This window comes from Tupaia chinensis, unplaced genomic scaffold (genome assembly GCF_000334495.1).
Source record: "Tupaia chinensis unplaced genomic scaffold, TupChi_1.0 Scaffold138584_1, whole genome shotgun sequence".
In the NCBI taxonomy this organism is placed as follows: domain Eukaryota; kingdom Metazoa; phylum Chordata; class Mammalia; order Scandentia; family Tupaiidae; genus Tupaia; species Tupaia belangeri.
Genome location: NW_006198478.1, coordinates 565,007 through 578,155, shown reverse-complemented (window position 1 = coordinate 578,155; position 13,149 = coordinate 565,007). Strand labels below are relative to the sequence as shown.

The 13,149-nt window shown below is 44.3% G+C and overlaps 1 protein-coding gene across 1 annotated transcript in view; it reads left to right on the top strand.

The window, feature by feature from the left end:
* Positions 1–13,149, top strand: part of RPGRIP1 (RPGR interacting protein 1) — a 79,805-nt gene that overhangs the window by 36,903 nt on the left and 29,753 nt on the right. The window contains exons 10-19 of the mRNA XM_006161422.2: positions 736–881; positions 3,065–3,225; positions 3,697–3,840; positions 4,294–4,444; positions 7,639–8,091; positions 8,251–8,402; positions 9,032–9,374; positions 10,574–10,758; positions 11,562–11,765; positions 12,932–13,070. Coding sequence (XP_006161484.1) covers positions 736–881; positions 3,065–3,225; positions 3,697–3,840; positions 4,294–4,444; positions 7,639–8,091; positions 8,251–8,402; positions 9,032–9,374; positions 10,574–10,758; positions 11,562–11,765; positions 12,932–13,070 — 2,078 coding nt within the window. The remainder of the gene's footprint in view (positions 1–735; positions 882–3,064; positions 3,226–3,696; positions 3,841–4,293; positions 4,445–7,638; positions 8,092–8,250; positions 8,403–9,031; positions 9,375–10,573; positions 10,759–11,561; positions 11,766–12,931; positions 13,071–13,149) is intronic.

Below are 13,149 nucleotides of genomic sequence, written 5' to 3'. Positions count from 1 at the left end.
ATAGGGCGCGTGCGCTCGCCAGATAGACAGAGAGAGACATAGAGACAGAAAGTGAGAAATCACCCCCCAGGGGGGATGGTCACGCCGCAATCCCTTCTCCTCCATTCTCCTCTCGGGATCTTGGGCACGCACGCACACGCACCTGGCGTGAGTTTTAAGCCAACGGGTCCGGGACGCGAACCACGGTCGACTACGTGGGGGTCCAGCGACACAGCCATTATGCTAACTGCTGGTTCCCCGAACCAGTGAATATTTAAAATAGCTAAATGGGAAGTCAACACGGAATATTCCTATAACACATGTGCCATGATACACAAAACTTCTGCACTACTTTTGTCAATCCCTAACATCTATCTCTCTGCATTTTCATAAACCTCTACTTCACAAGGATAGTTATTTTATACACACTTGGCAGCAGCCTGCAATATAATACTTAGTATAAAAAGAAAGAAAGCCGTCATGCTGGAGAAGTTCCTTGAGAAATGGATATTGTTTGGGTGTTTAACTCCGTAAGATATGGAGACCTAAATAGAAGTCCTACTGAGCAACTCCTCAATGGGACCCAAAAGTTCCAAGGCAGTTGGTAAGTGACAGTTACAAATAAAGCTGGGGCAGGAAAAAACATGCAGGGGAATGAATAATGAACTAAGCCCAGGAGATGCTGAAACTGTTGAGTAAAGACGTCATAGCACGTACCTCGGAGTCTCCACCTGACAGCTTGCTTCCCATTGTCAGCATGCTGGACAGCAGTAACCAGCCTCACTGGAGCAATGAGCTTCTACAAGCTCAGCTACAGCAGCAAGTCTCTCAACTGCAAGATCAGCTGGATGCTGAGCTGGAAGAGAAGAGGAAGGTCTTACTTCAGCTGTCCAGAGAGAAAGGTAGGTCGGGCCTTACAGAGCCCTCTCAAACGTGGCCTCCTCTACGCCTGGAAAAGGGAGTTTGCAGTGACCTGCACTGCTCAACGTGTACTTGAGTGCGAGCAGCGGTAGATTGGGGAGAACACACACACACACACAAGTAGAGAAAAGTGGGGATTGGGAGGTCCAGACTCCTCTGATGGAGGCAGTTATGGTCCTGAGCCTTTCGCAGGTTTTTTCTTTTATAGGGCAAAAAGGGAGGGAGAAACGGAATGCAAAGCCAATTGTTTTCTGATGTGATGAAGATCTGGACCTCGGGTGTCCTGTAGTTGTATACAAGCTTTCTCTTATTTTCTGGGCCTTCTCTGACTAACACAGAGATTCCTTTCACGAACACCGCCCTGCAGTGTTGACACAAGAAGGACAGAATCTCATCCTTGTTAAAGCTTTCGCTAGCCCTGCAGCCGTCAGCACAGGACCCTGTTTCCACGTGTGTTTGAAGGTCACTATTGTGTTGCTCAGATCTGGCCGCTCCCTGCAGGAACTGGCCATCACTTCTCCAGTGATCTCATCTGACCCTATTGTTTTGTGATTGGTAGATAATTAGAATAAGAACACTGGTGGGGCCAGCAGGTGGTATGGTGGTGAAGGTGGTGTGGTGGTTAAGGGCACTGGACCTCACATGGCTGAGGTGGAGTTCAAGTCCTGGACCTGGTGGCTCGCTTTCTCACTTTCTCTCTCTCGCTCTGTCCCTTTCTGGTCAAATTAAAATAAATAAATAAAGTTAAATAAAATAATTCTTTAAGGAAAAAAAAAGAACACTGACAATGAATTCAGATTTATAATCAAAGAAACCTGACGCTTACCTACCTTGTATATATACTTCTTATGTCATGTTTTCTCCATTTGGGAGGATGGCAATTTTTAACTTATGTTTCTAAATGTTCACTTAATTTATTGCAAATGAATTTGTCTTTTATCATTCTCATTAATCATTTTAGAGGTGAGTGCAAACCATATTTTTTTAGGTCCCTAATACCTGAAATTGAGAAGCAACTTGCTACTTTTGGTTACTATTATCGTTTCCTCCCTTGTTTAACTCTTGGTTCACAGGAAATAGCATTCAGAAGGGTTTTGTTGTTGTTGTTTTTATAGGTTTTTGCCATAGGGTGTGTGTGCTTGCTGGAGAGAGAGACAGAGAGAGAGAGAGAGAGGAACAATGAGAAATCACCCCCCAGTGGGGATGGCCATGCAGTTCCTTCTCCTCCATTCTCTTTTTGGGATTTTGGGCATGCGCACACACACATGCCCAGTGTGATTATCAAGCTGCCGGGTCTGGGGCTCTAATCACGGTTGGCCATGCGGGAGTCCATTGCCTCAACCACCACAATACGTGCTGACCCCAGTATTCAGAAGATATTTAAATACTGTCAAAAAGACCTTCATCTTACTTATTTTTCCTAGCCTAGTCTTTATATTTAGTCTCACTATATTTACATCTCTTCAGATTCTGGTATGTTCAAGTAGGAAAGTGAAAGAAAAGAAAAACGATATCTTAAAAAGTACAGGCAGGAGCCATGAGAGGGTAAAGCTTAGGGGCATATGCCAAGGACCCTGTAGTATGGATGAAGTGTGAGTGACGTTCTGTAAGGACCTTAGGGACAATGCAAGTTAACCCCGTCTCAGTGCATGATGGTGAAGCGATCTGCACACTAAATACCCATCACCTTCCTTTCCTGAAGTACATCTGCACATAGCATGAGCACACGCACAGAAGCGCCCACCTCCCCGCCAGGCCAGGGTGGGTATGAAGACGGTGCCCCAGAGAACGAACAGCCAACAAGTCGGAATGGAGTGGAGGTGGGGGTGGTGAGATACTGGTTTGGATGGTGTTGTCAAAATGCTTGGATCACCTCGCTCAAGTGACTCTGTCTCTGTTTTTGTTTCATTGTTGTTGTTCCACCTTCCATGTTATAGTTCTGCAGTTGTTTGTTTGTTTTGTTTTTCAAGTGCAGTCACCTCAGTTTATCGGGTCAAGAAACTAGAAGCTCTTTGTAGAAATGAAAAGAGACTTGCTTGTCTAAGGGCAAATTTAGGAAATGAATTGAACATTATCAGGAAAATGTACCTTACACTTGATCCAGTTCTGACCATGGATACTAATAATTAGGGAGTGTCAACTTTTTGGATTATTTTTTCCCCAGCTGAGAACAAGGATCTGAAACTTGAAGTCACCAACATGCTTCAGAAACATAAAGAGGAAGTTGAACTCCTCCAAAAGACAGCCATAATTTTTCCATCTCCTGACAGGCAATCTGAGCCAACCACGCACCCAGCTCTAGTCCGAGAAGCCACTCAGATAGAGGTAAGAGCCTCGTTAAACAGCCGAGTCTACTCTACAGAGGGATCTTCAGCACATATTCCCCAGGAAAGAAAAGGAGATTAGAAAACTAGCTGAATATTATTTTGTCCTGATTGAGGACAGTGTTTGGAAGGATATGAGAAGGCTGAGAGTGGAAAAAGCTTCCAGAGCTCTACTCGTTTTTCCCACCCTTTACGGTTCATGAGATTTAGGATCTTTTTCAGATGAGGACTTGAAATGATCTGCTGAAAAGCGAACAGTCACTAGAGGCTGTATAATCTCCCTTCACTGCTGCTACTGAAGCTGAGGACCGGGGGAGAGAACACTTGTGAAGTAATTCAAGTCCCCTGGGACATTTTGGAGTAGATTCTGCTGCTGGTGTTGTACTGCGACCGACAACTGCTTTATGGAAAATAGTTATTACTGTACCTGTCGTATTTTTACTCCCTTTTACCAATGCTTTTCCCTCTATAGCCTAGTGAGCCACAAAACCAAGAAGAAAAGAAACTATCCCAGATGTTAAATGAGCTACAAGTATCGCATGCAGAGACCACCTTGGAACTAGAAAAGACCAGAGACATGCTTATTCTACAGCGCAAAATCAACGTGTGTTATCAGGTGCAAGAACAGATGGTACCGGAAGGGGGTAAATGGGCGCATGGGAACCCCTCCCTGGGAATGAAGCAGGACCTGAGCTTCCAGGGCCGATGCCAGGTGATATGCTGTGCTACTCAAACACAGGTGTGCTGTCCTTTGAAGAACTCGAGGACTCGTACATCTCCATGGCACCTTGGCACTAGAAGCCAGTGAAGGGGCCAGCTAATGAAAATGGCAAATGTGAAGCTTCTGGGTTCAAATTTTTCCAGTCCAAGGAAAATACTATTTATGTCTCTAACAGCACAACGAGTCCTAGAGAGTTCTGTGAGGAACCCAAGCCATTCTCTAGTGGACAAATCTGCCCTACTAAGGAGATAGCAGAGTTTTCTGTATCCAGCACGCACCACCTTTTTATCTGGGCTCTTTGGTTCTGGGCCAAAGAGGTGGAAAGGTTCAGACATTATTTTGTTTCAGGAGGAACTGGAGGCAATGACAACAAAAGCCGATAATGAAAATAGAGATCACAAAGAAAAACTGAAGAGGTTGAATCAACTCCTAGACCTCAAGAACAACCGTATCAAGCAGCTGGAAGGTATTTTAAGAAGCTATGGCCTCCCAACATCTGGCAAGTCTTAGTCTTAGTACTTTCTCCTCATCTTGGGACCCTTCACACAGCTAAGGCCTATGTCACTTCTGTGTGCTTGCCTAGAAGGCTGCTGCTTTTGCCCTTAGCATGCGACTTAGCCCTCCTATTCTTTATCAGCTTTGTTGTTTTAAAACACAGTTGGCATTTCTTTTTTAAAATTATGTATTTAATTTTGTTATTATTATTATTATTATTATTGCTATATTTTAATTTAACCAGATACACACACACAGGGAGAGTGAGAAAGCAAGCTACCAGGTTCAGGACTAGAACCATCGTCAGCCATTTGGGAATTCAGCACCTTCACCACCATGCCACCTACCAGCCCCAAAACATAGTTAGCTTTTCTTTCCACCCATCTTGTCTGCATTTCTCTGATTTTTCTGGAGAATTTCAACAGGGCGCCCAGCGATTGCTTTCAGGGGATTGATTCTACTTTGAGAGTGAGAGTATGTCCCTGTTGACCCTCAGGGTGCCATGTTTTTTTCTTTCTTTCTGTCTGTCTCTCCATTGTTTCCTCAAGCAAGGCCTATAAAGCAGTTTTTATCAAGTAATAGGTCTTTATTACTCATTTCCTACCATCCATTTCTGTGATTTCTCTCAAAGTCTAGAATCTTGGTTGCAGTTCAAGGATGTCAACAACGTGAGGGCAGAGGCCAGCAGGTGGTGTAGGGTTAAGGCTCTGGACTCCCATTTGGTCAACCACAGTTTGAATCTTAGACCCACAGCTTGAAATTCACAATGCACATGTGCACGCATGCCCAAAATCCTGAGAGGAGAATGGAGGAGAAGGGATTGTGGCATGGCCATTGCCCTGGAAGGTGATTTCTCTCTTTCTGCCTCTCTGTGTCTCTCCCAAGCACACACACACACCTTATAGCAAAAAACTCAAAAAAATGGGAGGCCAGCTGGCCAGATACATCATGGAAATTTCATCTCATGGTTCTTTCCACGTTTAATTGTTCTTGCTGTCCAGAGTGTGGTCTCAGTCTTATACGCCAAGATAGTTGGCCATGTTATTGTACCCAGCGTATTTGTGTATTTCTTTTGAGAATGATCTCATCCTGTCTTTTGTCCATATTTTAATTATATTTTATTGATTTGTATAAGTTCTTTATATGCCGAGATTATTATTATTATTGTAGTTCTAGTTTTTAGTTTTGCTATGGGACATGTGTACTTTCCAGAGGGAGAGAGAGGGGAAGTGAGAAATCAGTGGGATGGCCGTGCTGCCATTGTCTCCTTCATTCTTCTTCATTCTCTCCTTCGGAACCTGGGCATGCACGCACATGTGTCTGGAATGGTTCTCAATCCACCAGATTGGGACTCAGACCACACAGTCAGGCACGTGGGATCCAGCCACCCTAACCACTACACCTCCAACTAGCCCTAAAATATACTAAGACTATTAAGTCTGTGTCATGTAATATAATTTAAAAATATATTTCCTTTAGTTATATTAGTCTTATCAATAAAGAAATCATTAGTTAGTCTCTGTATTTTTTTTCACACACAAAGATATTCAGATATGCCCAGAACATTTTATTGTACTGCTTCAATTCCATTTATTTTTTACTTTTTGGCTATAGGGCATGTGCACTCACTAGAGACAGAGAGAGAGAGAGAGAAAGAGAGAGTGAAAGTGAGGAAACACCCCCCTGAGGGGTGGTGACCATGCCACAATCCCTTCTCTTCCATTCTTCTCTCAAGATCTTGGGCACTCACACACATGCATCCAATGTGTTTTCCAAGTCACTGGGTCCAGTACTCAAGCCATGACATAGTTGCTGATGTGAGATCCAGAAGCTTTAACCGCCATGCAACTTGGCTGGCTCTCTACTGCTTTAATTCTTAAGATGGAACTGTCACCATTAACATGAAGAGATGACTCAAATACTCCTTAATTTGAAGCAGACTATAAATTTAAGTTTATAATTGATTGAACATAAGAGACCAGCAGATGGCATAATTGATACATCGCTGGACACCAACGTAGTCAACCACGGTTCAAGTCCTGGACCTGGCGGCTTAAACTGATGCAGGGCACATGTGTGTGCATGCCAAAGATCCCGAGAGGAGAATAGAGGAGAAGGAATTGCAGCATGGCCATCCCCCTGGGGGGTGATTTCTCGCTTTCTGTCTCTCTGTCTTTCTGGCAAGCCCATTTGCCCTATAGCGAAAACCTCAAAAAAAAAAAAAAAAAAAAAAGAATTACTACTCGAATTTGGTAAACTGTCTACATATCTATCTTTGCATCTTACAACTAATATTTTTTATCTTTTCTAGTAAATTTCCTTATTTTTTTTACTCCATTACTCTTTGACTTACATTAGATTTTCAGTGGGCCAGTAGGTGGCGTGGTGGTTAAGGGCACTAGATTCCCACATGACCAACCGCAGTTCGAGTCCCAGACCTGGCAGCTGCTTTCTAGCTTTCTTTCTCTCTCTCTCTCTGTGTGTGTGTGTGTGTGCGTGTGCGCATGTGTGTGTGTGTCCCTCTCTGGTCAAAAATAAATAAATAAATAAATAAATAAATAAATCTGGTCAAATTTAAATAAATAAATAAATAAATAAATAAATAAATAAATAAATAAATAAATAAAGTTAAATTTTAAAAATTAGATTTGCTGGCCTTCTAATGATGAAACCAAACTCTGAACAGAATGAAAATTCTGTGACTGCTCTGCTGGGGAAGAGAATTTCTTCACTGGGGCTCAATGTCCCATAACAGACACTGGTCTGTAACTTTCTGTTCTCTCCATGGCCAATACTCTAAACTTTTGAAAACCATCAGATTTTATGTTTCTAATGCTTCTTTTACAGAGATACTAATTAATTCTTAGGATCTTGCTATATGCCAAAAGAAAGTTTATACCATGAAATGTGCCTCAAGTGTCTTCATGAATTCGATATTTAATTTCCAGTCGCTCATGTTGTACCTTCTTTCGGAAGCAGGGTTGGATTAGTTGGCTATCAGAGTCCAGAGCTACATGTTGGCATGCTCTTGCTTTTCCTTTTGCGTTACTTTGTTTCTTAAAATTATCACAACTTGGACTTGCACTTTGTTTTGTTTTGTTCTGTTTTGTTTTGTTTTTCTCCTCCTGCCCACCCTCCTTTACCCTAAGGAAGAACTCCCTACCCTTTAATGGATAGGCAGTTTTCTTTCTCCTCTAGAACAGCTCAAAGATGTTGCTTACGGTACTCGACAGTTGTCATTACCTCTGCAAACACTGCCATCCCGGGAAAATGAGGACACAGTGGAAACATCTCTGCTGCATCAGAATGAGAATCTTTTTGAACTACACATCCACCAGGCCTTCCTGACATCTGCTGCCCTGGCTCAAGCGGGAGACACCCAACCTACCACTTTCTGTACTTATTCCTTCTATGATTTTGAAACCCATTGTACCCCACTCTCTGTGGGGCCACAGCCCCTCTATGACTTAACCTCTCAGTATGTGGTAGAGACAGATCCCCTTCTCTTGTACTACCTTCAAGGGGCCTCTGCCCGGCTTGATCTACACCAGGCTGTGGCCGGTGAACACCACACCCTTGCGACTGGATGGATTTGCTTTTACAGGGTGCTAGAGACTGTGGAGACGGTCTATGGCACAGTCAAGCTTACTGGTAAGTGCTGTTGGCTTCCGGCAGCTCCTAGGACTGGTCCAGTTTCCTCCAGTCTCTATTGCTTTTCCGGTGGTTTCCCATTCCCCTCCTCTGCCTTTATTTCTGATCCTTGCCACATCATCTGTATTCTCCATGCATTTCATTCGTTCTGCTGCTCAGGAGCTGGCGGAGAAGACTTCGGGGTGCTAGAGTACTGGATGAGGCTGCGCTTCCCCATTAGACCCAGCCTACAGGCATGCAATAAACGAAGGAAAGCCCAGGCCTACCTGTCAGCCAACGTGCTTGGTGCCTGGGAGGCCCAGGAGGATGAGGTGAGCGAAAGGATGTGCCCTCACCTCTCCAAGGAGCCTCAGCAAACAGCTCATCAGAGACAGCTCAGCCTTCCACTCTGAATAAGTATTTGTTGATTGTGAACGAAAGAGAAAACCTGCCACACCACAGATAGTGCAGATTCTTCCCTTGGTCAAGCTGGAGTCTCACATGAAATCATGCCCTTGGAGCTAGCTGCCTCTCCTTGCCGGGAACAAAATAGCTTCCCTGCCATCCTCCAAGGTCGTGCCTAGCGCTGGCATCTCCCTCGTGTAGCTGCAGGCAGGGGAAGGTCCTTAGAGTGTCTAAAAAAAAGAAAAACCCTGCCACACCACAGATAGTGCAGATTCTTCCCTTGGTCAAGCTGGAGTCTCACATGAAATCATGCCCTTGGAGCTAGCTGCCTCTCCTTGCCGGGAACGAAATAGCTTCCCTGCCATCCTCCAAGGTCGTGCCTAGCGCTGGCATCTCCCTCGTGTAGCTGCAGGCAGGGGAAGGTCCTTAGATCTCTCCATAACCAGTCAGGGTGATGACATTCTAGACTGTAGCTCTTCCTCATCAAGGGTGCTGGGCTTCACCCACAGCACTCGCAGACGCCCTTTTCCACAATCCAAGACCAACATCTTTCCAGTCCAGATCAGCGACTCGGAAACCTCAGAATGAGCTGCGGATTGAAATCACCAGGTGCTGCGGCCTCCGGAGTCGATGGCCAGGAACTCAACCCAGTCCATATGTCATGTACCGCTTCTTCACCTTTCCGGACCATGACACCGTCATTGTTCCAGCCAGTAACAATCCCTACTTTAGAGACCGGGCTTGCTTCCCAGTGCTTGTGACCTCTGACCTGGATCACTATCTGAGGCAGAAGGCCTTGTCTATATACGTGTTTGATGATGAAGACTCAGAACCTGGCTCCTACCTTGGCCGAGCCCAAGTGCCCCTGCTGCCTCTTGCACAAAACAAATGTATTAAAGGTGGGAGTTCAAGGTTATTACACCTGCGTGTGTGCTTTCTGCCCAGTGTTGCCTCCCTGTCCTGATTTTACTTTTCTTCGATTACTTGCTTGGAACAGTCTCTTTTACGGCCTGCTAAAAGGACTTTAGAATATTGTCAAGAGCAACAGAGCCCAAGACTTAGAGCCTCACTGCTCATATGGAAATACTGGCTTCTGCTGCTTTTTCAGCAACAAAAACAAGTGGGTAGACCCACCAGCTTGCATTCTGTACCTCTGTCTTTGGACAAACTTTTCAAACTCTGCAGTGTTTCCCAGGATGTGTCACTGCTTAAAGCTTATTGATTTCTAGTGCATGACGGATTATAAACGGTGACCCAACACTCCCCCCAGATTCTCTCACTTTTAAATATTAGATACAGATTAAAGGAGACTTCTGTGCCAGACCATGACAATGGCAAATTTCCTGGTTTTGTTTGTTTGTTTTGTTTCGTTCCCAGCATGGAATCGAGACCATACCAGGCTACTTTAGTTTCAGGGTTGTTGCGCATCCAGGGCAGGCTGACCCTGTGGCCATGGTCCTGGAAGCAGTAGCCACGTTCTCATTAGGAAGTTTAAACAGTACTCACCATACCTAAGCGCTAAGCACAGCTAGTACTTACGATGTTTAACAAGCTTCTGGATACTCCAGGAAATGTTCAGGGTGCCCCTCCTCCCAATATTACAACTGCTTAAAAAAAAGAGGCTGACCCTTCTGCTCACAACTCCTTCACCAAAGAGGAGGGGCAGAGTGAGCCACCTGTTCATCGATGTTGTAAGTCAGAAGTCTGGCATTTGGAAAAAGCCCTTTTGCTTAAATTTTCTTAGGGCCACTTCAGTGTAGAGAATGGTTTTCTTGATATGCCTGAGGCATAGTAAGCATTTGAAGATAGTAATAATCACGCGTTATGATTTATTGGCTGGGTGACCGATAACAAGCAAGCTACAGTCCTCTCCTTGCCTCCTCTGTGTCTTCCTGAAACCCGGAAGTGCCCAGCTCCCCTTTTTCATGTTCTATTATCCTGGTAGTTCATGTTACTTTTGAGTGTGTCATCACCATGATTATCTGATGGATGTTAATTAATGACTAACAAAACAGAACATAAAAAATGGGGAGAAATAGTTAAGGTGCTCACGAAAGCCCACTTGCCTATTTCATGTTAATGTCTCTGTCTTTGGCAGGTGATTTCAACCTCACTGACCCTGCAGAGAAGCCCAATGGCTCTATTCAAGTGCAGCTGGACTGGAAGTCTCACTACATACCGCAGGGGAACTTCCTGAAACCAGATGCTCCGACCAAGGACATAGATGCCAAAGACAATGTAGAGCTCTCATCTGAAGAGGAAAAGGCATCCTTTTCTCCCCAGGTACCTCTCCAGGACTTCCTAGGTCGTAGATCTCCGCCCCGCCTATGGAGCAGATTTTAAAGTGACAGTATTAAAATTGGAAGAAAAAAAAATTCTGTCAATGTGTTCTGTGAACTTAAATTGTATCCCACCTATAGGCTATTTTCTTTTTTTTTTGGAGAGGTTTTCACTATAGGGCGCGTGCGCTTGCCAGAAAGACAGAGACAGAGAGAAAGAAAGTGAGAAATCACCCCCCAGGGGGGATGGCCACGCCGCAATCCTTTCTCCTCCATTCTCCTCTCAGGATCTTGGGCACGCACGCACACGCGCCTGGCGTGAGTTTAAGCCGCTGGGTCTGGGACTCAAACCGTGGTCGACTACATGGGAGTCCAGTGACATAGCCATTACGCTAACTGCTGGTCCCCATCTATAGACTATTGATGGAGCAAGACCTTGGGTTTTGTTGTGAGGTGAGAAGGGGGTTCTTTCAGCTCTGTGGCGGGAAGGAAAGGAAGTATGGGACCAGCAGATGGCATAATAGTTACATCAGTGGTCGACTGTGGTTCGAGTCCCAGACCTGGTGACTTAAAACTCACACTGGCCGCCTGTGCATGCATATCCGAAGTCCTGAGAGGAGAATGGAAGGGAAGGGATTGCAGCGTGGCCATCTCTCCTGGGGTGTGATTTCTCACTTTTTGTCTCTCTCTGTCTCTCTAGCGGGCATCCATACCCTATAGGATAGAAAGGAAGTCTAATGCTAGTTCACAAATCCCTTTCTTGAGCGTCAAGGTTGTTGGACTCTCACCTTCAATCTTTCTATTCAGGACCAGATGGACTATAATGAGATTCCCATTGAAGCTGGCCAGTACCAAGCAAAAAGAAAACTTCCTCAAGTGGGAGAAAGAAAGGAAAGGGAACATCAGGTTACGAGCTACTCAAGAAGAAAACATGGCAAAAGATCTGGTGCCCAAGGAAAGAACAGGATGGAGTATCTTAGTCGTAATATCTTAAATGGAAACACACTACAGGTAAGACCTTAAAATCCTGGGACCTACATATGAGATAATGGTTACATTGCTGGACTCTCACATATTGGACCATGGTTCTAGTCCTGGATCTGGTGGCTTAAAACTCACGCTGGGCATGTGTGCATGTGTACTCAAAATCTCAAGAGGAGAATGGATTGTGGTGTGGTCATCCCCCTGAGGGGTGATTTCTCATTTTTTGTCTCTCCACACACCCTATAGCAAAAATCTAAAATAAAAATGAAAGTAAAAAAAGACCTTAAAACCCTAAAGAACTAAAATATGGGTTATAGTGTCCCCAGATGTATCATCCTCAGAGGTAGAAGCAGAAGCTGACATACAAGATAAACCAACATCATAACTAATCAAATGCATTGGTCACTTTCTTTCAATGTAATTTAATTCAGCATATCATGTTATCTATGGTTTATGCTTAGAACTTTAATACCGTGTGTGTGTGGTATTTATTTAAAAACACATACTAAATTTTAAAATTAAAAGAGCTAACATTGGGCCAGTTGATGATGTGGTTGATAGGGCAGCTGGATCCCAAATGGTTGACTACATAGTGCAAGTACCAAACCTGGCAGCTTGAACAACACACCAGGTGTGTGTGTGTGTGTGTGTGTGTGTGTGTGTGTGTATGTGCTTAAAATCAAAAAAGGAAAATGGAAGAGAAGGGATTGCAACATGGACATGCTCCTAGGGGGTGTGTTCTCACTTTCTCTCTCTCTGCATTTCTCTTTTTCTCTCTTCTCCCTCTGGTGAACTCATACACTCTATAGCAAGCAAAGAAAAAGAAAAAAGAAATGTACAAAAAAAGAGAGACAGGTTAAGAAAGAAGAAATAAAGAGTGAGAAAGGAAGAAAACGAAAACAGTATCATCTGTATCAAATTGTTCTTATTCTTTTTTTTGAGAGGTTTTTGGTGTGTACGCTCGCCAGAAAGAGAGAGAGACAGAGAAACAGAAAGTAAGAAGTCACCTCTCCCCCGAGGGGGATGGCCATACCACAGTCCCTTCTCCTCCTCTCAGGATCTTGGGCACATACATGCACCCAGCATAGTTTAAGCCACCGGGTCTGGGACTCGAACCACCGTCAACTAATGGCAGTCCAGCAACATAACCATTACTCCAATCGCTGGTCCCTCAAATTGTTCTTATTCTACAGCAGGTTAACTACACTGAATGGAAGTTCTCGGGGCTCAAGATCTCCACAGATGATGATTTGAAAAATCAGAGCCAGGAAGAGGAAATGGCATTATCTCATTCAACCCTGAAACAGAAGGAGCCTCTCCACCTTGTAAATGGTATTATCTTTTTAAAATCTGGGTTTTCTACTTGCCCACTTTATTTTATCAAGCCATAACATTGCTTTTTTCCTTCATC